Here is a 22,365-nt window from a genome sequence, read left to right on the forward strand (position 1 = left end):
CTACAAGACAACGTTTAGAGAGCTCAACTCTTGGTCTTAGATCAGTTGTGTTGCAGACTTGGTTATTAAACAGTGGAAGCAGAGAATGCCTTGTGTTTAGCTTGACAGATGGTTAGTGATCTTGACCCTTTCTCTTTTAACCCCTATTCCCAATCTTTGTAAGGGGGTTTGAGGTGAAAACTGGATATAAAATAGAGCAAAGAAACAAGCTAGAGAGCAGGAGCACCTGTGGAATTGTAATACTAATTTGTCTTGAATGAGTGAGCTGGATCCAGATCTCGTTAGGTATCCCCTGCACCTCAGGACTTCTCAGACTTGAGGAGATAGTGTGGGGTGGTAGGCCTTCATTGCTGTCCAGAAACTACTGCTTGGTCTCCAAAGGTGTATCAGCTCCAATTCTTCTCACTGTTTCTGCAACAATGTCAGAGACTTTAAGCTGCTGTCTTCATTGCGGTTGCTCCTATTGTGTTGTAGCTCACTATTCAGTATTCCTGCTCCTTCAGCCATGTGCTGCCCGTTCCTCATGTTTCCTACCTCTGTCCCTGCTTCATCCTGCACGTATGACTTCTGATTTAGACCACACATCTACTATCTGCCAGAAGCAACTCTCCAATCCTGAAGACAGTGTGGTTACAGTTGACCTGGCTGACGGCTACCATGGGAATCATGGGAGTACCCAGTGTGGATTGCTGGCTGAAATGGGGGCCAGTGTTCTGACCTATACAACAGTCCAAAAATCAAATGTGATGGGTTCCACAATTAGAAAGGGTGGATTGGCTGGAGCAGCTCTACTAAATATTATACATTCTCCGACCCTTTGATGCACCTCAATTCAGGCATCAGCTTCACGATTGAACAACTAACATTGCTTCAAACCAGTCACTGGGATGCCAGAGTTGGGGAACATCAATATTAGTTGTTCCATCATTGATCTGTTAGAACAGCATTCATCTCCAGAGACATGTATTTATGAAGGTAAGCATACAGCTGCAGCAGGTAAATGAGGTAAATTCTCCTTCATAGCGAGAGAATTCGAGTAAAGGAGCAGGGATGTCTCACTCCAGTTACACAGGGCCTTGGTGAGAGTACACCTGAAGTGTTGTGTGCAGTTTTGGTCTCCATATGTGAAGAAGGATATTCTGGTTATATAGGGATTGTGATGAAGGTTTACCAGACTGATTCCTGGGATGCATGAGTGACATATGATGAAATGTCAATTTCGAAGCTCCTTGGATGCTGCCTGAACTGCTGTGTTCTTCCAGCACCACTAATCCAGAATATGAAGAAACTGGATGGGTTAGAACTATAGTGATTGGAGTCACTAATATGAGAGTGGATCTCTTAGAAAACTATAAAACTTTAACAGGATCAGGTCATAGAGTCGTAGAGATGTACAGCATGGAAACAGACCCTTCAGTCCAACCCGTCCATGCCAACCAAATATCCCAACCCAATCTAGTCCCACCTGCCAGCACCCAGCCCATATCCCTCCAAACCCTTCCTATTCATATACCCATCCAAATACCTCTTAAATGTTGTAATTGTACCAGCCTCCACCACTTTCTCTGGCAGCTCATTCCAAGCCTGTACCACCCTCTGTGTGAAAAGGTTGCCCCTTAGGTCTCTTTTATATCTTTTCCCTCTCATTCTAAACCTATGCCCTCTAGTTCTGGACTCCCCGCCCCCCGGTGTAAGAAAGATGTTTCAGTTGACCGGGGAGTCCAGAACCAGGGGTCACAGTTTCAGGATATGGGGTAGGCCATTTAAGAATGAGATGAGGAGAAATTCTTTCACCCAGAGACTGGTGAGGTTATGGAGTTCTCTGCTACAGGAAGTGGTTGAGGCCAAAGTATTAAATGTTTTCACAAAGGATTTAAATATATTTCAAAAGGTTACAGGGTGTCGGAAGAAGGCAAGAACAGGATACTGAATTGGATGATTAGCCTTGACCATGTTGAATGGTGGAGCAGACTGGAAGGGCCAAATGGCCTACTCCTACTCTCAGTTTCTATGGTACCAAATCCTGTTGGTGTTATACATACAATGGAACCCATCACCTCTCCCAACACATCCGACTCAACCCCTGCACAACTTTCCACTTAAGATGCATTATCATCTTGGGGCAGTGGTATACCACTGCTTGTTGTATCTACTCTTCAAAGTGCCACGTCCATTTATCTATCCTTGTACAGGAGGCAGAGAGCTGGGAAATTTAGTTACTTGTTCATGCACTCTATTTCCTACCTTTTATCTCAAGTTTTCTTTCACTTGTTTTTTTTATATGTAAGCCTAGGTCCCCCTGCTCAGCTTTTGGAAAGGCTAAAAAATGTTCCCACCAACTACATAAGCACTTAATTTTGCATGGCTGCATCCTTTAAATTTTATTCTCAGTCTAAAGTACATCAGCACCAATACCAGAATCTGTTTCTTTAGGTTTATTAGAATTGTGAGGGAAGGGCTCACAGTCAAAGTAGCATTACTGGTTGTGCACCAGTGTGCTTAAAACATGCATAAAACGTATCCTTCCAATTAAAATGTAAAAAATTGGCAATATGAATTGCCAATAAAGGAACTGGTTTGAAGCATTAATTTCAATACTGGCAGGTGCTGAGATATAAATGCCATTTTGATTTTGGTCATAAATTAATAATAAGATTTTGACAGTTCACACTGTATATACTTTACACAGACATTTGTGTCATTGAAGGATTGCAATATATTCACAGGTTGGGAAGTCATTGTTTGCAATGTGCTATATTAATGCTTGTATTAAAACAGGACTTTTCAACTTTCTAGTCCAGGACCCACAATGTTCTTTTAGCATAGGGTTGTGCTTTGAGTTTGATTCATATATTTTGTGATCAAGTAAAGCTAAACATACAGCTTGTGTGTTGTGGCTTTGCACAGCTGCTGTACTGACCAAAGTAACACTCCACCCTCTTTACTAGGCTTTTAGCCTACAGCACTGTTAAAAAGCCACTGAATCCCTACAGTGTGGAAGCAGGCTATTCAGCCCATCAAGTCTACACCAACACTCCAAAGATAGCCACCCTATCCCTGTAACCCTGCATTTCCCATTTTTAATCTACACATCCATGGACACTATGGGCAATTCATCATGGCCAATCCATCTAACCTGCATATCTTTGGACTGTGGGAGGAAACCCACACAGACTTGGGGAGAATGTGCAAACTCCAAACAGGCAGTCACCCAAGAGTGGAATTGAACCCAGGTCCCTGGCAATGTGAGACAGCAGTGCTAGCCACTGAGTCACTATGCCCCCTTAACTGTGAATTACTTCACATTCCAAACAATCTAAAGAAACACTCAGTGTTGCTTGCACTTCTGTGCATATAGCATATGCACTATGCTATGATAAAAATGGAGTGTACCACCTAAATTGATATCATGTTCAAGCTGGCATTTTGCAATTGCTTGCTTTGAAAAGGTTTGTTAAGAATGAAATGGTGCTAGTTGTGACTTGCCGAGGAAAAAGTATATGTCTGGCAATTGTCACTAAAGATGTTGCTGAATTCTTAATTGTCTTGGCATAGAATCCACACTCAACCAGCGCCCTGAAAAGAAAGTACATTTAATCCCAAACAGAGCAAGAATCCTGATACTTCACTTGGCCTTATTTGTTATAGACAAACTGAAGGGACTGTTGGAAGTGGCTCAGGGATTGCTGTTACTGAGGACAGCAGGTGGTTTAAGCAGCATACCTTATACATTAACTATATTATTACTGTATAATGTGGCTATTGTGCATCAAAGTGCAAGGAAACATGACTAATGGTAATGCAAGTAGTATTGCTCGAGCACCACATAAAGTATCACAAGATCAGCCAGTTTCCTTTTCCTGTTCCGAAGAAAGTTTACTTGACTTGAAACATTAGCTCTGCTTTCTCTCCACAGATGCTGTTGAATTTCCCCAGCAGTGCCTGTTTGTCATTATTTTCTGTGTCTACCTTAGGAGATTTCATAAAATCCCTACAGTGCGGAAAAAGGACATTCGGCCCTTCAAGTCTGCACCAACCCTTTAAAGAGCATCTCACCCAGACACTCTAACTTTGAAACCCCATATTTAGCATGGCCAATCAACCGAGCCTGCACATTCCTGGGTGCTATGGGCAATTTATCACTGAAACGTTGACTTCTCCACATCCTGATTGCTGCCTGGCTTGCTGTGTTCTTCCAGCCTCCTGCCTGTCTGCTATGGGCAATTTAGCATGGCCAATCCACCTAAGCTGCATGTCTTTGGACTGTAGGAGGAAACTGGAGCACCCGTGCAGACAGAGGAAGAACGTGCAAACTCCACACAGGCAGTTGCCTGAGGCTGAAATTGAACCCAGATTCCTGGTGCTATGAGGTAGCAGCGCTGACCACTGTGCCACCATGCCTCCCAATTTCAATAAGAAACCAAAACACAACAAGAGCACATCTCTATCCTGACAGAGAATCAGTGAATTCCATCTATCAGTTGTCGTTGGATTACTTTTGTTCAGTGTACTTCATGAGGTAAGCCTCACATTTTGTGAAATAACCCTCAAATTTGGTGAAATGGGGCTGAGATTTGTTAGGATAGGCCTCACATTTAATGGGAAAAGACTCAAAATTAATAAGATGAGATAATTGGTGTGGTAAGCCTTGGATTTAAGAGTCTCACTTTTATTGAGCTAAGATTCACATTTTGTTGGATACGATTCATTTAATAAGATTCTGACTCACCTTTAGTGAGACAGGGCCAATTCCAAATGGCATTCAGAGGAATGGGGGGAGGCAGGTAGTCTGGAGTGTGAGGGGCAATTTCCAGTTCTGTGTGAATTGGGTGGATGCAGCATCTGTTGTAAGTGCTCGTGACTCATGAGAGGGCTGAACTGTTTTTAACAGGGCGAAAGTGAGGACTGCAGATGCTGGAGATTAGGTTGAAGATTAGAGTGGTGCTGGAAAAGCAGTAGGCCAGGCAGCATCTGAGGAGCATTCCTGATGAAGGGCTCCTGCCCGAAACATCGATTTTCCTGCTGTTCAGATGCTGTCTGGCCTGCTGTGCTTTTCCAGCACCACTCTAAACCTGAACTATTTTTACAGTCATATGAAACTTTAATTTGATTGGCTGGTTGTAAACAAATGCTGACAGGGTAGCTCTCTGACTGGGGGAAGAAATTGCTGGAAATGTGTTGCTGGAAAAGCGCAGCAGGTCAGACAGCATCCAGGGAACAGGAGAATCGACGTTTCGGGCATAAGCCCTTCTTCAGGAAGGGCTTATGCCCGAAACGTCGATTCTCCTGTTCCCTGGATGCTGTCTGACCTGCTGCGCTTTTCCAGCAACACATTTCCAGCTCTGATCTCCAGCATCTGCAGACCTCAGTTTCTCCTGGGGGAAGAAATTGGCAGTTCTGCTAATGTGCCAAAACAGTAGTTAATGCTCAAAAGGAAGGTTGAATAGTATTGTGGAGGAGGATTGAAGGGAGTGGCTGTGAGTACCAAGTTCCCTGTGAGGCCAGGAAGAGTTATTGCAGAAATCTGTCTGTGCTCTTTGTCTCCATGCTCTATGTTACCTGAGGAACCTGAGTCATTTGAAGACAAGCTTTGAAATCAAGACAGACGAAAACTTTAGATGTAACCAACTTTGGCCTACTGCCTCTCCTACTAATTCTCAAAAGCAGTAATGGAAATCATTTGCATTGGTTTATTAATGTAGCAAGTTACTGGGCATGTGATTGGGGTTAATATATTAAATACTTAACTGTGTAGATGTAAAGGGGAAACAGATGGGAATGTTGTATGAAAGGAGCTGTAAGACTGAGCAGTTAATAAACTCTATCCACAAAGAAAGGTGTCTTAGTTTCTGGCTCACTGACTGACCTGAATCCAGATTGACATGTTTTGCCTGTTAGTGCATGAATTCTGTTTGCAGAAACAGTTAGAGCAACTTAATTTGATTCAATGTTATTGATGTAAGGCCTGCCAGCCTGGGTTGGAAACCAAGATATGGATGGCTCAAATGAATTAATTTTTATGCCACTACAAAGTTACTCTTCTCTTTGACTTACAATTTGCACATGGACTGCTGTCGGGAAACAGTAACTTTATGTTGTCCTCCTGAGCTGTTGATAGGGTCTGTCCGTGTGATCTTTGTAAGCAGATAAGGGCAGTGCAGACAGCTCAGAGCGGGGCTTGTTTACAGCAAGGCAGAAGAAAACAGTTAGACATAAATTAGGGCTGACGGTTTCATGAAGCACAATTGGTTGATTGCAGATTCAATGTGACTGCCCTGAACTGAGCGATGATCCGTACAGTATGCAAAATTCCTTGCCTTGCTGGTCTGTGCCCACCAGCCTTGCAGCAGCTTTCCCAAAGCCTTCAGCTATGGCTTTGAGTGGAACCAGAACTGAACATGCCATTGTTGTGTCCAAATTCCTTTTGACAACAATCACATTCTTTTAGAAACTTCGTAGATTTTACTTGTCACTGGTTATAAACGAATTTTTGTTACAAAGCAAGCATTTCCCCCTCATGTATTTTATTTCTAAATAGTCAGAAGGTATGCCATACCATGACTGAAATTACTGCAAGACCCATCATTTGTGTGCAAAGGGTGTTCCACCATTAAAGCCATTAAACTTTCAAACCAATATTTCTCTTTGTAGTGGTTGTTGGAATTTTATCACCAGTTTCCTGTTTAACACATTTGTTTTATTGGTTCCTTGATGCAAGTTTCTTGGGTTCTATTTATTCTGTTTTCAATTCATATCTCAATGAAATCATTGCAGACACAAGAAAGTAGAGATTACTGTAATGTGTTTCCCAGTTAGCAACCAGTAGATGCTTAACAATTAACATTTCAAGTCTCCATTTAAATAGATGAAATTTTTGACGTGTTTATTTTTAATGACCATTATATTTACAGTACCAATGCATCTCTAAATATTCATTCACAGCTGATAGGTAATTTCTGTTTATATAGGTATGAATAAATTATATATCGTCTCAAAATATTTCAAAGTGCTTTAATTAATGAATTAATTATTTCCTAGAATGCCATATGGTTGCTATGGAACATTGTGAGAGTTTGGTAGAAGTGTTTTGTATGATTTCCATTTTGCAACAGAATCCTTTCAATAGAGCACACATTTCCATTGAGCATTTGATGAGGCCCTAAATTCTTCCTTGTGAGCTGCAGCTTTAAGCAGGTGGATAAACCATGGTCATACCGTTGGGTATTGTTACTGAGAGGCTTATTTAACCTTAATCAGTGAGCTACTGTATAAACACTGTGCACATATCATAAGATGTGGCACAGAGAGCAATTGGATACACATTGACAAATATGCCCTGATGAAGAACAATATATTCTGAAAGTGTGGGGAACAGGAATACACTCAAATATGAGAATGATGCCTAGAAACGGAACCCATCTTTCTCTCTCAGAAGTTATGTGCATTTCTGTTTTGATTTTTGCTTGTCAGCTTTCATGCTTGTTCACTTTGTGTAAGATTAAAGAATTGCTATGTTCAACATACATCTGACTCAAAGCATATTTTAAGAATTGGAGAGGCTGGCAGTAATGGAATGGAGATAAAAGCTGATGATTCCATGTCTGTTCTCGACTGGGTGAGACAGTAGTCTGAAGACAATAAAAGGGAAACTGGATGAAGAAGTATGCTTAATGGGGCTTGTGTATTTGAAAAGTCAACCTGACAAAGCATGATCAAATGAACAACATTCTGACTGGCTTTTATTTTGTATGTTATGTTATTCACCACAAAGAATATTTGTAGTTGCCTATTTCAAAAATTTATAATAAATCTGATATGGTAAAATGTCAGAAGAGTGCATATTAAAATTCTTTTTGCAGCTAACCACATGAGGAAAGTACTAATCTGTTCCAGCCCATGGAAGGGAATTAAAAGATTGTAATCTTGACCCATCTGCGTGCCACTTATCAAGCTTTCAGAAAACTTCTCTAAGTAGTGCTTTATAAATTGCTTCCACCCCCCCCCCAAAAAAAACCAGGAAAAATAAAAAGCCCACACAGAGAACTTATTAAAAGACCTTAAGCAATAGCATCACAGCATTCAACACTAGCTACTGGGAGTTGGTACAGAAGCAGTGCATTTTTATGGTTCACAGTCTGTGTTCCAGGCAATAATCTGTGTGCTGAATGTGTATTCTGAGTTTAGGAACTGATACCATCGATTGGTTGGAAGCATTGTGATGCTTTGGAAATGAAGAATAACACTGAGGCAGAAATACTTTTGTGATTTGAGTTCCAATGCATGCCTGAAAGGAACAGCCGCACAAATAATTCTGCAGAGCCTGCTGAAGGGAAAATAGAATATTGAGTAGGCATTCAGAAGTATTATAATGGAAAGTGGCCTTTAATGATCAATGACCAGATTAAAGGTTCATTAATTACAAATTGCGGGCACCAAGAAATAGATGCAAAAAAACCAACCAGAAAACCTTCGAGCAAGTCAGTTGGAACACACAATTTAAAAATCTTAACACATTTGGAACACTTTAAATGTTAAGCCTTTATATATTTGTACAAATAAAAAAAACAGATTGAAGAAGTCCAATGACCTTCATTATGTATTCATTATTAAGGACTTTATTTTTGGGGCTATTTTTGAAATAAATTTTCCACTCCTGTTGTTCAATTAATGTTTGACCCTTCAGCAGAGATGTAAATTAAATGACATTTCCTTGTTGTCCTGTGTTTAAAATACGACGTTAGTTGTGGATCATAAATGATGATCTTCATTCTGGAGCTAATTTATTCATTTAACAATTTCCCTCAAGAAGTTCCAGCAGAAGGCTCAGAAGCAAACTAAGCAGAAGAAATCAAAGTCGGCTGAATTTCTGATGGGTGAGCCTTGCTTGATGAGTTATTGCTCATAATTTGTGTAAGGATTAATTAACTAATTACAGACAAATGGCTGTAGGCTAAATTTTGCTTTTGCATGTCAGGGCGCAATTTGTAATTATTTTAATCATTTATTTTTTTAAGCTTCAGATTTAATTTTAACCTAATTGTGTTTTGGTGACATTTGAGGATGATGTGTTTGTCTGCATATTTGATAAGGGAATGTAAAAGGAATTAGGGGGAGAAATTTTTCCCGGTTGTCATTGTAATGTACTTTCTCATAATGTGCTACCCTGACCTCCTTGTTTTTTTTTGACGGATGCAGTAAAAGACAACAGATCTGCTGCAGAAGGCATTGAAAATCCTGCTTTTAACATCAGCACCAGAAACCCTTCAGCATATCATAATTCAACAGAAAAAGAAATTAGACATGACAGACACAATGGCACCCTTGCAGTTCACCAACAAAAACTCCTGCTCCAAACCTATGATCAAGCAAGAGGTGAGGCTTCAGTCTTGATTATCCTCACAGTGACTGACAGTAGTTTTGTTCTTGATCTAAACCTTGCATTCCAGTGTCTAAACCTCACATTCCAACTTCGTATGTTGGAACAAGTTCCCATTCTGCAACTTGCAAAATGAGAGCAAATCATTTGGAACTTGGGATATGTTCAGGAATTCTACTTGGAAACATGGAAGAAAAGCTTCCTTAGATTGGCCAGTAGCATATTTGATCTTGAATACCTTGCCTTCAGCCTTCTTAACTAATTCTTTAAAAAAGCACCTTGTGATTGAGATGATGAAAGTGGGAACCCTTTAGATAGCTGCATTTAACTTCACACACCTTTTCAAATGACCTTAATCACAGAGCTTACTTTAGTTCTCCTTTATTTCCAGACCAAATCCCTTAATTATTTTGCCAAAATGTTCATCTCAAACTGATAAAAAGTGCAATCATTGGATTTAAAAGGCTTACTCCTTCTAAAGCAAAATATGCTGAACTGTGACAGGTCATCTGATGAGTTATATTAATCTACAGATTAGGAATCTATCACAAATATACTTTTTTCAAAGTTTTCAAATGTTTATGTTTCCTTGAGGAACATAAGCAATAGAAAAGGCATTACTGAATGCTGCCTATTGTTTTAGATCACACTTGTGAGAAATTTCTCTCTTTAAGAATGGTCAGTGTGCACTGTGAAATTTGTCATGGTTTTACACTTGAGCTGTTTGTGTATTCTGGCAGACATGCTGACTTGAAGATGTGTACTGTTCATCATAACCTCCTTTTTCCAACAGCAAAATGAAACCAAAGTAGCAAAAGATAATCCTCAACAGATGTTTTCTATGATATAACATTATTTAATAAGTCTGATCTGGACATAATACTCAAAAGTAGGTACCTTACTGGATTACTTTACAGTAGTCTTCCTATAAATGATGTATACACAATATTGACAAAGCTAATTTGAATAATTGTTCATAGCTCAATTACATACATTTCTACAAATAATGTGAAACAGTGGTATTATGCATATTGCTGTAATAGATTCCTTAATCTTTTTCCTCCATTTTCTGGATAGTAATTACCATCTGCCACAAGACAGAATCTAACCACCTCCCATTTACATTCAACAGCATTATCATCACTGAATCCCTATTGTCAACATTGTGAGGATTACCTACCGTTTATAAGGCAGGACTGTGATGGGATACTTCATACTAGACTGGATAAGGGCAGTTCCAGTGATGCAGACAAACTCAATACTGTCAAGGACAAAGCAGCTTGCTTAATTGGCATCCCATCCTCCACCTTCTGTATTTACACCCCATCACTAACACACTGTGGCAGAAGTGGGCACCACTTATAAATGCACAATGCCAGATCTGCATCACCTTTCAAACCCATGACACTTACCCCTTAGAAGGACAAGGGAAGCAAATACATTGTAACACCATCATCTGCTGGTTCCCCTCCCAAGTCACGTGTTGCAGGCTCCCTCCAAGTTTTGTCTTGTATCTGCATCACTCTTTGTTCAAAGGTTGCCTTTTCAAAATTGTAAAACTCCCTTCCTGAACAGCACTGTGGATGTACCCACATCACACAAACTCCAGTGGTTTAAGAAGCTCACTACCCACCCACTCAATGACAGATAGGGATGGGCAATAAATGCTGGCCTAGCCAGCAAAACCCACATCCCATCAACAAATAGATTCTTTTAATATTGGCATATGGAACGTCTAATGTTAGAAGATTGTCCGAACAGCTTTTAAAAATAAATATAAGCTGCATTAGGGCCTCTAATGCATGGATGAAAATTGGATATGATATTATGGAGTGATTCTATAGCACATTTGCAAATGCTTTGAAAATGTTTTCCATATACTCTTTGATTAGTTTATTGAAATTTGAGGCTTTGATAAAACATGAGTGCTGGATTCATCAAGAAGTGCTTCATTTAGTCAATTAAGGAGTGAATTTGGAAGAAATAATGTCCAGCTGGCCATTTTATGAATTGTTCATGTTTATTTTAAATAGTCCAACATATTTTCTCTTCCTCTAAGGATTTAAACTTCCATCTCCAATGTTCCTCTAACACAGACCTTCTGGAAGCTAAGAAGTAAACCAAGCAGTGGAGTCATCTTCCTGCTGGGAAGGAACTCCAGTTTTAATAAAACAACTGCCAAATTAATGCATTGTGCCATTTTTGATGGCGCAAGTACCCTTTATTCAGCAGATCTGACTTTTGGTTTGGTCTTTGATCTGGTTTATGAAGAAGGACAAAAAGAGAAATTAGTTACAACTGATGGCTGACAAGAAATACTATCTCTGTTATTTTCCTTGTATCCAATTAAATTTTCCCTTTGAAAATAATACTCAGCAGCGTAAATGTGTTTCTGACTGATAAATAGAAGGTATGTCACTAACAGTGGTGTGATACAATAAATATTCCCACAAGTAAGATAGATTGAATAAGTGTCATCTCATACTGTGACAGTTATAGGCTGCATTTATACTGTCAGCTTTGTGGTGCTGTGAAATGTGACAATATCACTCCAGAATCAAGATCTGATCTGATTTCAGGATGTTGCAATGTTAGACCCCTTGGGCTTGACATTTTATGGACTACAACTCCAATACTGTGTCAAGATGAGTTGAAATAGTACTCTGGGAGTTCACTGGACCTCCTGGGCAATGTAGAAACTTAAGCTCAATTTTAAAAATGTTCTGACAAAGTGGCTGAACCTGTATGTGCAGTGAAGAAATCTTAGATTTAGCGACGAGGAATGGAACTTGATGTATGTACCCACAGGCAGAGCTTTATCATGTGTGAAAGAGTGGGGTTCATGTCCATGGATGCTGCAAACCATTCTCTGTGGCTACAGAGGGGCCATGTAACTACAAACTTAGTATAAATGAAGCTAGTTGAAAATGTCAGTATTTTCTAATATGGTTAGAGCACATTATTATTGGATGCAAGGCCACATTATTACAGGATACTTTTACCAGTGGGAAACTGAGTTTTTTTATTCTTGCTGGTCTTTTTCGCACATTGCTGCTCTATTTGATAAAATGCAAGCAACATCTATCCAGCAATGTTGTTAGAAGCCAGTGTGTCTCTGCGTTGTTCTGTGGAGTTCATTAAATTGAATTACTGTTATCATAATATTATCATATTATGACAAATAATTGAATGTTTGTGAGGTGAAACAATGTTGCACAATATTAGGAAAAAATATGATTGAAGGTTTGTGTGAACCGAGGGGTGTAACCATATGGCCTATTGAAACTGCTTCACCATTCAGTGGTCATGACTGAACTTTGACTTAAACTCCACTTTCCAGCCTGCTGTCCACACTTGACTCCTTTGACTTGGGGAGTGTTCAAGATGCTGTTGAGTACTTAAGTATAAAATCTGTACTGAAGCTGTAGCGCAGTACTGAGGGAGTGTTGCACTGTCAAAAGTACTGACCTTTGGATCAGGATTTAAAGCCAGGCCCAGTTTACCTTTCAGTTGGGTATGATCTCCTGGTATTATTTTGAAGAAGGTGTCCTGGCTGACGTCTATTCTTCAATCAATGCCGCAAAAACATAGGATTTGCTCATTATCACATTGCTGTTTATGTGGGAGTGTGTTATGTGCAAATTGGTCTGCTGCGATTCCTACATTACGACAGTGACAACATGTCAAAAAGTATTCCGTTGGCTGTAAAATGCTTTGAGACATCTGGTGGTCATGAAAGGTGCTATAGAAATTCAAGTCTTTTTTAAAAAGGGAATACTAATAGTGAAGAGTTCAATATGAAGCCATTAGAATCTTATTGTGGGACTGTATTTTGGGAAATTGTAGTTCAGGTTTCTGCAATCCAATTGAGTTTTTATGAATGGGTATGTACCTGTTGTTCTATTATCTCTGTCAGGTTCCGGATTACCTTTAGTACAGTGCATATGGCCTTTATGCTTCCCATCTATTTATCTTTAAAGGATTTCAGTTTTCCTTTTGTTCTCCCATAGTTTTCCCATAGATGATTTGAAGTTTGGCATAAAAAGTCCAATATCAACATTTGCCAAAACCTAACAGTTGAGGATTTTGCTAACAGCAAAGGCTTCAGGGGGACGTAGATAGGCGAATGGGACAGAAAATGACAGATGGTTATTGTAGATTTGTGGGAAGAAATGTGAGATAATATATTTTGAGAGGAAAATGAGAAAGTAGGTACACCCTCAGTGGAAAGATACTAATGATAGCGAATAACTAAGGAGGTCTTGGTTGATGTGTCATGTGTGACCGCTTGCAATCCTAGGTATGTAGTCAGTGATGGAAGGATGGAGGAAGGCATCACTCACTTTTGCTAAGGAGTCTTGATTCTGTTTTGCTCCAGTGACAAAATCATTTGATGCCTTCTCCATTTGAGTCTGCCCAAGGTTGTGTTTTTCCCATGTATTGGGATCCATCTTCGGATTACCTTAATATTTAAGTCTGGGAGATTGTGCGTGTGGGTTCATGTACTCGGTTGGCTACAGAGCACTGTAAAATATGAGTAGATAAAGATATCAAAAAAAGGCAAAAGCATTTTGCATTTATAAATAAGGATGCTGAGTACACAGCTGAATTTTAACTTAATAATGAGTTTTTGTCAGGTGCTGGTTGACTTTGGTGAAGGGGTTGGGGATCACTGTTGTGGAGGGGGTGAAATGAAATGAAATCTTCCTTCCCCTTCCCAACTTGTCATAGAGTCATAGAGATGTACATCATGGAAACAGACCCCTCGGTCCAACCCGTCCATGCCGACCAGATATCCCAACCCAATCTAATCCCACCTGCCAGCACCCGGCCCATATCCCTCCAAACTCTTCCTATTCATATACCCATCCAAATGCCTCATAAATGTTGCCATTGTACCAGCCTCCGCCACTTCCTCTGGCAGCTCATTCTATACCTGTACCACCCTCTGTGTGAAAAAGTTGCCCCTTGGGTCTCTTTTATATCTTTCCCCTCTCACCCTAAACCTATGCCCTCTAGTTCTGGACCCCCCGACCCCAGGGTAAAGACTTTGCCTATTTATCCTATCCATGCCCCTCATAATTTTGTAAACCTCTATAAGGTCACCCCTCAGCCTCCGACACTCCAGGGAAAACAGCCCCAGCCTCTCCCTGTAGTTCAAATCCTCCAACCCTGACAACATGTCCTTAAAGTTTCTACTCATTGCTTTAACTGAGCAAGAAATTCATTGTGATCAACCTGATCCAAAAAGGTGTGCCATGACGTTAAATATGTTAATGAGATTGTGAGCCTCATTAAGATTCAGCTTTTGAAATTTAAATGCTTTCTCCAGTATCGAGTGACTGGTGACACATTACTTCTCCTTTAGTGAAAACCTGGACTCTGAGACATAAGAGCAGCCCATTGAGTCCGCACCAGAAAACAAACACCAAAATAGAAGCAACCCATGTATTCAGCTGAAACCAGGTTCAGGAGTTAAGTGCCTTCTCTGCATCTACCCCCCAGGGATCCAGATACTTGACTGAGGAGCCGCTGTGATTTAAATATCTCTGCCAAAGCTCTTCCATCTAGGATTTTGGTCTAACTAGCCCCATCCCAAAAAATCCTGATATGATGAGAGAGTTGAGATATCCTGGAACTATTTTCGCCAGAACAGAGAATATTAAAATGAGATTTTGTATAGTGTTTAAAAAATGAAGAATTTTGAAGGAGTGAGTAGGCAAGTAGTATTTCCTCAGTTTGGGGATCTTATGATAAGGACTTATTGATCTAGAATATTTACTAAGAACTTGTGGAGACAGATGAGATGATGTTCCTTTATTCAGAGTTATTGGAACATTGCATGCTTTAGGAAAAGATTGAGTTTGAGATCACTGGAGCAGCTTTTAAGAGAGACATTCTCTTCTCTCTATAAAAGCCTATCACCATTACCCCCCACCTCCACCCACCTATCTCACTCTCAGCTGCCTCACCCCCCAACCCCACCCCCCTTCCATTTATCTCTCCCCCTGCGAGGCTCCCAGTCTCATTCCTGATGAAAGGCTTTTGCCCAAAATGTCGGTTCTCCTGTTCCTCAGACGCTGCCTGACCTGCTGTATTTTTCCAGCACCAATTCTTGACTCTAATCTCCAGCATCTGCAGTCCTCACTTTCGCCTAAATGTAGGGGAGAACCAAGTCAATGGGATTAGTAGTGGGTTGTCCAGCAACGACCTGGTGCAAGTATCATGTCTGTGTTTAAGTTACACATTTCCGTGATTCTAAAATGGGAATTATAATGATAACTAACAAATCTCCCTGCTATTTCTCCCTATGAAACAAAGTAGTACCAATACAGTATTCATTGATGCCAACCATTTATTGATTTGTAGAGGAGCTTAACTCGGTTGTGAGCTTTTGTCAATGTGTCTTCATGTGGCTGTAAAGGTCAATATTCAACTTGCTGATTTTGGGACTGTGGGGTAGAAGGTCACATGAGGTAATGGGATCAAGAATGCAAAATTTTAAATCCTTTACTTTCTTCCTCTGCCACCATTCTGCCTCATTATAAAGCTGATGGAAATGTGTTGCTGGAAAAGCGCAGCAGGTCAGGCAGCATCTAGGGAACAGGAGAATCGACGTTTCGGGCATTAGCCCTTCTTCAGGAATGCCCGAAACGTCGATTCTCCTGTTCCCTAGATGCTGCCTGACCTGCTGCGCTTTTCCAGCAACACATTTCCATCTCTGATCTCCAGCATCTGCAGACCTCACTTTCTCCTCATTATAAAGCTGTTAGATCTTGAAGTATGATACAGTTTGATGGACAAATTATTGCCATTCTGAATGATTGGTAGCAAACTTCTCCCAGTCTTTTCGGTTCAATGCTGTTGTGCTTCAGTGAGAACTTCAGATTGTCCTTGAAGCATTTTCTTTCTCTTCCCCTGGAACCCTGGCCATTTGACTGTTGAGAGAATAGCACCTTGTTCACCCATGTGGACACAGTGGCCAGACAATTAAGCTGATTTTGTAGGCCTTAATACTTGTGGTCCTGGCTTTAAAAAGTAAGAATGGCAGTATTACTTGAGGATCTTCGGGAGAGCTCTATGAGTCAAATTATGTTTGAGCACCTGAGGCAAAATGAAGAGTTTTTTCCTATTTATGGTGAACATTAAACACTGAAATATGAGTGATCCATTCAAATCACAGGGGGCATGGTGGCTCACTCGTCAGCACTGCTGCCTCACAGCGCCAGGGACCCAGATTTGAATACAGCCTTCGGCGACTGTCGAGTTTGCATGTTGTCCTTCTGTCTGCATGAGTTTCCTCCAGGTGCTCCGGTTTCCTCCCACAGTCCAAAGATGTGCAGGTTAGATGGATTGGCCATTTTAAATTGCCCAGTACTATCCAGAGATGTGCAGGCTAGATGGATTAGCCTTGGGAAATACAGCGTTATACGGTAGGGGGAATGGGGCTGGATGGGATGCTCTTTGGAGGGTTGGTGTGGACTCGATGGGCTGAATGGTCTGCTTCCACACTGTAGGGATTCTGAAATCCATTAACCTTGATTTTTTCTCCTACTGCCTGACTTCAGGTGGACAGGGTCCAGCATTTTACAACGTCTAGAGAATTGGCTTGTCAGCATTCCCAGCCATTGCCCAACAATGGATGCAGATATTTTAATAATGGGGGCCATAATATTGTGATGTTTTATATGTATTTTTCTTTGTTTTTTCTGCCTTGTTTACATTTTGCAGCTGTCACACCAATAGAAAATTTATATCCCCTGTTGCCAGCTGTTAGAGACAGGGTGTAAATGGATTTAAAGGGCCCAGCAGTACTTCCTATGCATTCAATGAAGTTTATTTCTCATCTTCATTTCCTTACTTCTTGCTATAGGAAATTGCTTGATTGTCTACCTTTTTGTATATTTTCAGTAGCAATCTCATGTGCCAACCTATTGTCCCAGCTATCTCTAGGCTTCCTATTCCAGAAAGTCTGCCTATTCCAGCCTTCAATATATTCGGTGAGCATTCACAACCATTTCTGAGTTAGAGAATATCAAAGCTTCACAGTCCTTTGGTGAAACTCTTTGCATCTCAATTCTAAATGGCTAACCTTTATCCTTGGACTGTGTCTCCATGTTCTAGATTCCTGAGACAGCGGAAGCAACCATTAAGCTCCTTCAGAACATTGAATGCTTCAATGAGATCTCGTCTCATTCCTCTAAGTGAAGAGAGTATGGGCCTAATGTACATAATCTCTTATCATAAGACAGTCCTAGCATCTCAGAAACAAATGTAATGAGATTTCTCTGTACTGAACTGTACTAATGTTACTTTCGGAAATGAGAGGAGGGTTTCATTATTTAGTTTGTTAATATTTTAGTATCAGATACAATTGAATAAATGGAGAGCGGCAAGTTGCAAATTGAAGCCCACAGCAGTCATCTGCCCTTCTATGTTCCCTCTTCACTTCCATTTGTTCCCTGCCTTATACAGAGCTCCACTGTTTACTCTTTAAAGGGATTTCTACCTGTCACTAAGATCTCATGGCTATTGTAGGTCATCTCACCCTGGAGAATGAATGGCGAGAGAACCAATTTAGCTTCCCTAACTGTGAGGCAGATGCATAGTGCAGCACATTTAAAGGATATTATGTCCATCTAGCTCTGTACCATCTGTTTCAAGAAGTACTCTAGTTAATCTCACCTCCACTCTTTGCCAATGTGACTGCAATTATTATCCTTCTACTGGTTATCAAACTACTTTTGGAGGCTACTAATGCACCTGTTTTCATGTCCCTCTCATGCATTGTATTCCAAGTCCTAACCAACAAAAACATCATGAAGCTAGTGGACCTGTGCCTCACCACCCACTTCGCCTTCAACAACATAATCTACAAACAAACCAACGGCACACCCATGGGATCTCCGCTATCAGGATTCATAGCGGAAGCAGTAATGCAAAGACTAGAACAAACAGCCCTACCAACCATCAAACCAAAAATCTGGGTCCGCTACGTAGATGACACCTTTGTCATCACAAATCGAAACAAGATAGAGACATTTAACATCATCTACAACACCCTCACAGGCATTAAGTTCACCAAGGAGGAAGAAACCGACAACAAACTCGCATTCCTGGACGTCACAGTTGAAAGAAAGGACAACGGAGAATTACAAACCTGCGTATACAGAAAACCGACAAACACTGACCAAATACTTAACTACACCAGCAACCATCCCAACACACACAAAGGAAGCTGTATCAGAACACTATTCCAACGAGCACCACACACTGCAGCACACCCGAACTTCGGAAAACCGAGAAGAACGGATACTCAAAAAACATAGTGCGCCGATTCCTCAAGAACAAACCATGACAAGCAGACCAAACACAGCCAGAAACACTAACCACCTTACCATACATTAAAGCAGTTTCAGAAATGATAGCCAGACTGCTAAGACCCCTCTGAATCCTAGTAGCACACAAACCCACCAATACTCCCAAACAAAAACTAACAAACTTCAAAAGACCCAGTACAACCCATGGACAAAACCAACATCATCTACAAAATTCCATGCAAGGACTGCCACAAACACAACGTAGGACAAACAGGAAGAAAGTTAGCTACCAGGATACACGAACACCAGCTAGCCACAAAAAGACACAACCCTCTCTCCCTCGTAGCCCTACACACGGATGAAAAAAACCACCATTTCGACTGGGACAACACATTTATCCTGGGACAGGCTAAGCAAAGACATGCCAGAGAATTCCTAGAGGCCTGGCACTCTAACCACACTGCCATAAACAAACACATAGATCTAGATACCATCTATCAACCCCTCAGAAAACGAACAGGAAATGACATCACCACAAACCCCAGGAACCCCATCCAGTAGAAAGATATAAATAGAAAGCAGGAGACACCAGCTTCGCTTCACTTGGAGATCGTCACTGATGATGTTACCTAGCCAGGTAATGAAACATCTGGATATCAAACCTACAGCTCAGCGAGCAAACCTACACCCTAAGTCCTAACCACTGCGTAAAATATATTTCCTCGTGTTACCTCTGGTTATTTTGCCATTCACTTTAGATCTGTTAGCTAAAGTTAACGAGCCACCAGCCATTGACCAGTTTCTCCTTATTTACTCTATATAACCATTGCATTATTTCAAATACTTATAACAAATTCACTCTAAGGAGAACAATCCAATGGTTCTGCAGTCTATCCATGTAATTTTAATCCCTCATTTCCTGGAGCTATTCTAGTAAGTCTGTTCTGTACTGTCTCCAAAGTTTTCATGTCCCTTTTATAAAATGTGATTTGACTTTTTAAAAAAAATTAATTTGATTTATTACTGTCACCTGTACCAAACTGTTGCTTTATTGCTTAAAGGAGATCATACCATACAAGTGCCTCAGGGTAACAGAACTGAGTGCAGGTAACAGTGTTATAGCTGTTGAGAAGGCCATGTTCTTCGTGACCTGCAACACATTATCAATGATGATGAGCACCTTACCAAGACCTTCCCCACACCTCCACTACTTGCCTTTAAACAACCGCCAAACCTCAAACAGATTGTTGTTCGTAGCAAGCTGCCCGGCTCTCAGGACAACTCCATATAACCCTGTCACGGTAGGCGCTGCAAGACATGTCAGAGTGTGGGCATAGGTACCACCATTACTCATGGGGACACCTCCCACCTTGTACATGGCAGGTACTCATGTGACTCAGCCAACGTTGTCTACCTGAAACGTTGCAGGCAAGGATGCCCGGAGGCATGGTACATTGGGGAAACCGAGCAAAGGCTACAACAGATGAATGGGCACCGCACGACAATCATCAGACAGGAGTGTTCCCTCCCAGTTGGGGAACACTTCAGTGGTCCAGGCCATTTGGCCTCGGACCTTCAGGTGACCCAAGGTGGACTTCGGGACAGGCAGCAGAGAAAAGTGGCCGAGCAGAGGCGGATAGCTAAGTTCGGTACCCATAGGGAGGGCCTCAACCGGGACTTTGGGTTCATGTCACATTACAGGTGACCACTACTGCACTATACATGCACACAGATACTCCTACACACACACAAACCTATACACAAATACACACAGACACACATATACACAGACGCGCACACAGACACCCGCACACATCCTTACAGACACACACACTCCCACACTCACACATGCACCCCCTCACAGACTTAAGACACTCTGCACTCACTACACACACACACACATACACTTTCTCACACTCACAACCCCCAACCCAGACAGACACAGACAAAGACCCACATGCACATATATATTTTGTGGGGTGAATTTGAACTTGCAGGGTTACATGGTACTTTGCTCAAAAACTGCATGCATTCATGTAGAACTCTGAGCTCAAAAACTGCATGAATTCATGTTATCTCACTTTTTAGATTAGAATCAATCTAAACATCATGGCATAGACAGAGAACACAGGGGGCCAACACCTTCAACATATTGTCTAGCTATCACTATTGTTAACAGCTAACCTGAAAATGCAACTTTTTAAAAAAAGGTTTTGTGATTTACACATGAAAGAAGTGAAACTATCACTGTATTCAAACAGATGAAAGGCTTAACAGACAATCAATTTTTCAATGTATAATTTCAATTACATCACACTGTAAATTTTTGCTATAAATTCTGTGTGTTAGGATTGAGCCCTCCACTACCACCTGATGAAGGAGCGATGCTCCAAAGGCTAGTGTGCTTCCAATTAAACCTGTTGGACTATAACCTGGTGTTGTGTGATTTTTATCTTTGTACACCCCAGTCCAACACCGGCATCTCCAAATCAGAAAGAGATCAACATTCATGTTTAAGAGGCCCATTCAAAAGTCTGATAACAGTGGGGAAGAAGCTGTTCGGGAATCTGTTTGTACATGTATTCAAACTTTTAAATCTTCTGCTGATGGAAGAGGGTGGAAGGGAGTATAACTGGGGTGGGACGGGTCGTTGACTGATTGGACGCATTCTTCCAACTCGTGCTGCGCTAGTGTTTTAGATCGGTTTGGCTTAAGTCGCTGGATTTTGTTCTCTGTCTCCAATTTAAAAACCCATGATCCAATGTACATTACTAGCTGTCTTTTTTTTTAAGCAAAACCTGTTCCACCTTCTTCAAAGATTTGTGCACAAGCACAATCGGTTCTCACTCTTCTTGCACACCCTTTAAAATTCGAATGTTAACCTTGCCTTGTCTTTCCTTTCTTCCTACCAAAATGTATCCACCTGCCATGTGTTTTATCTGCAATATATCTCCCCCTTCCCATCCTGCTGCCATTTCAGTAGATTGGCTGTGTCCTACTATTTTGATCCCTGTTCTGTACCATCTACAAATTCCAAAACTGTTCTCTGTAACTTGAAGTCCAAGTCATTAAAGTACATCAAAAAGTAAAGGGTCCTAATTTTGACCATTGACGAACTCTGTTCTCTATTTCACTGCAGTTAAAACAACAGTCGTTCAGCACAGTACATTTTCTATCTCTTATGTTGCTTTATTTTTTACATGAATTTCAATTTTCTTAACCAGCCTAATTTATGGTACTTTATTAAATATGTTTTAAAATACTGATGCATAATATCAACTATACAGCTCTCATCCAATTCCTCTGTTACTTTGTCAGACATCCAATGCTATAAAGCCTAAATTTCTGTATGCAACTCACAATTAAGGCACTAACAATATAAAGCAACAATTCTGATATTGTGTGTAGGACTTTTACTAGAATTGGCATCTCTGAATGGGCAATGGCTGTTGGCCCAACCAGTGACACCCACGTTCCCTGAATGAATAAAACAAAATGCCAGGCTTTGGAATTGGCACTGTTGCCTTCCTCCATTTTCTACTGTTGCTTTTATTCTTTGGATCAACTTCCTGTCAGTGTTAGAAAAATGTCACCCTGCTACCTGCAACCTCACTTTTCCATCAGCTTCTGTGAAACCAGGATCGCCAAGTGTCATGCATCAGATGCATT

General features: G+C 40.8%; 1 protein-coding gene across 4 annotated transcripts in view; it reads left to right on the forward strand.

The window, feature by feature from the left end:
• Nucleotides 1-22,365, forward strand: part of ofcc1 (orofacial cleft 1 candidate 1) — a 308,134-nt gene that overhangs the window by 14,825 nt on the left and 270,944 nt on the right. For all 4 annotated transcript variants that reach the window (XM_087986250.1, XM_087986251.1, XM_043689352.2 and 1 more), the window contains exons 3-4: nucleotides 8,807-8,873; nucleotides 9,196-9,372. In XM_087986250.1, coding sequence (XP_087842376.1) covers nucleotides 8,807-8,873; nucleotides 9,196-9,372 — 244 coding nt within the window. The remainder of the gene's footprint in view (nucleotides 1-8,806; nucleotides 8,874-9,195; nucleotides 9,373-22,365) is intronic.

Source organism: Chiloscyllium plagiosum, unplaced genomic scaffold (genome assembly GCF_037043375.1).
Source record: "Chiloscyllium plagiosum isolate Xiang-an unplaced genomic scaffold, Cpla_swu_hap1 HiC_scaffold_4, whole genome shotgun sequence".
In the NCBI taxonomy this organism is placed as follows: Eukaryota; Metazoa; Chordata; class Chondrichthyes; order Orectolobiformes; family Hemiscylliidae; genus Chiloscyllium; species Chiloscyllium plagiosum.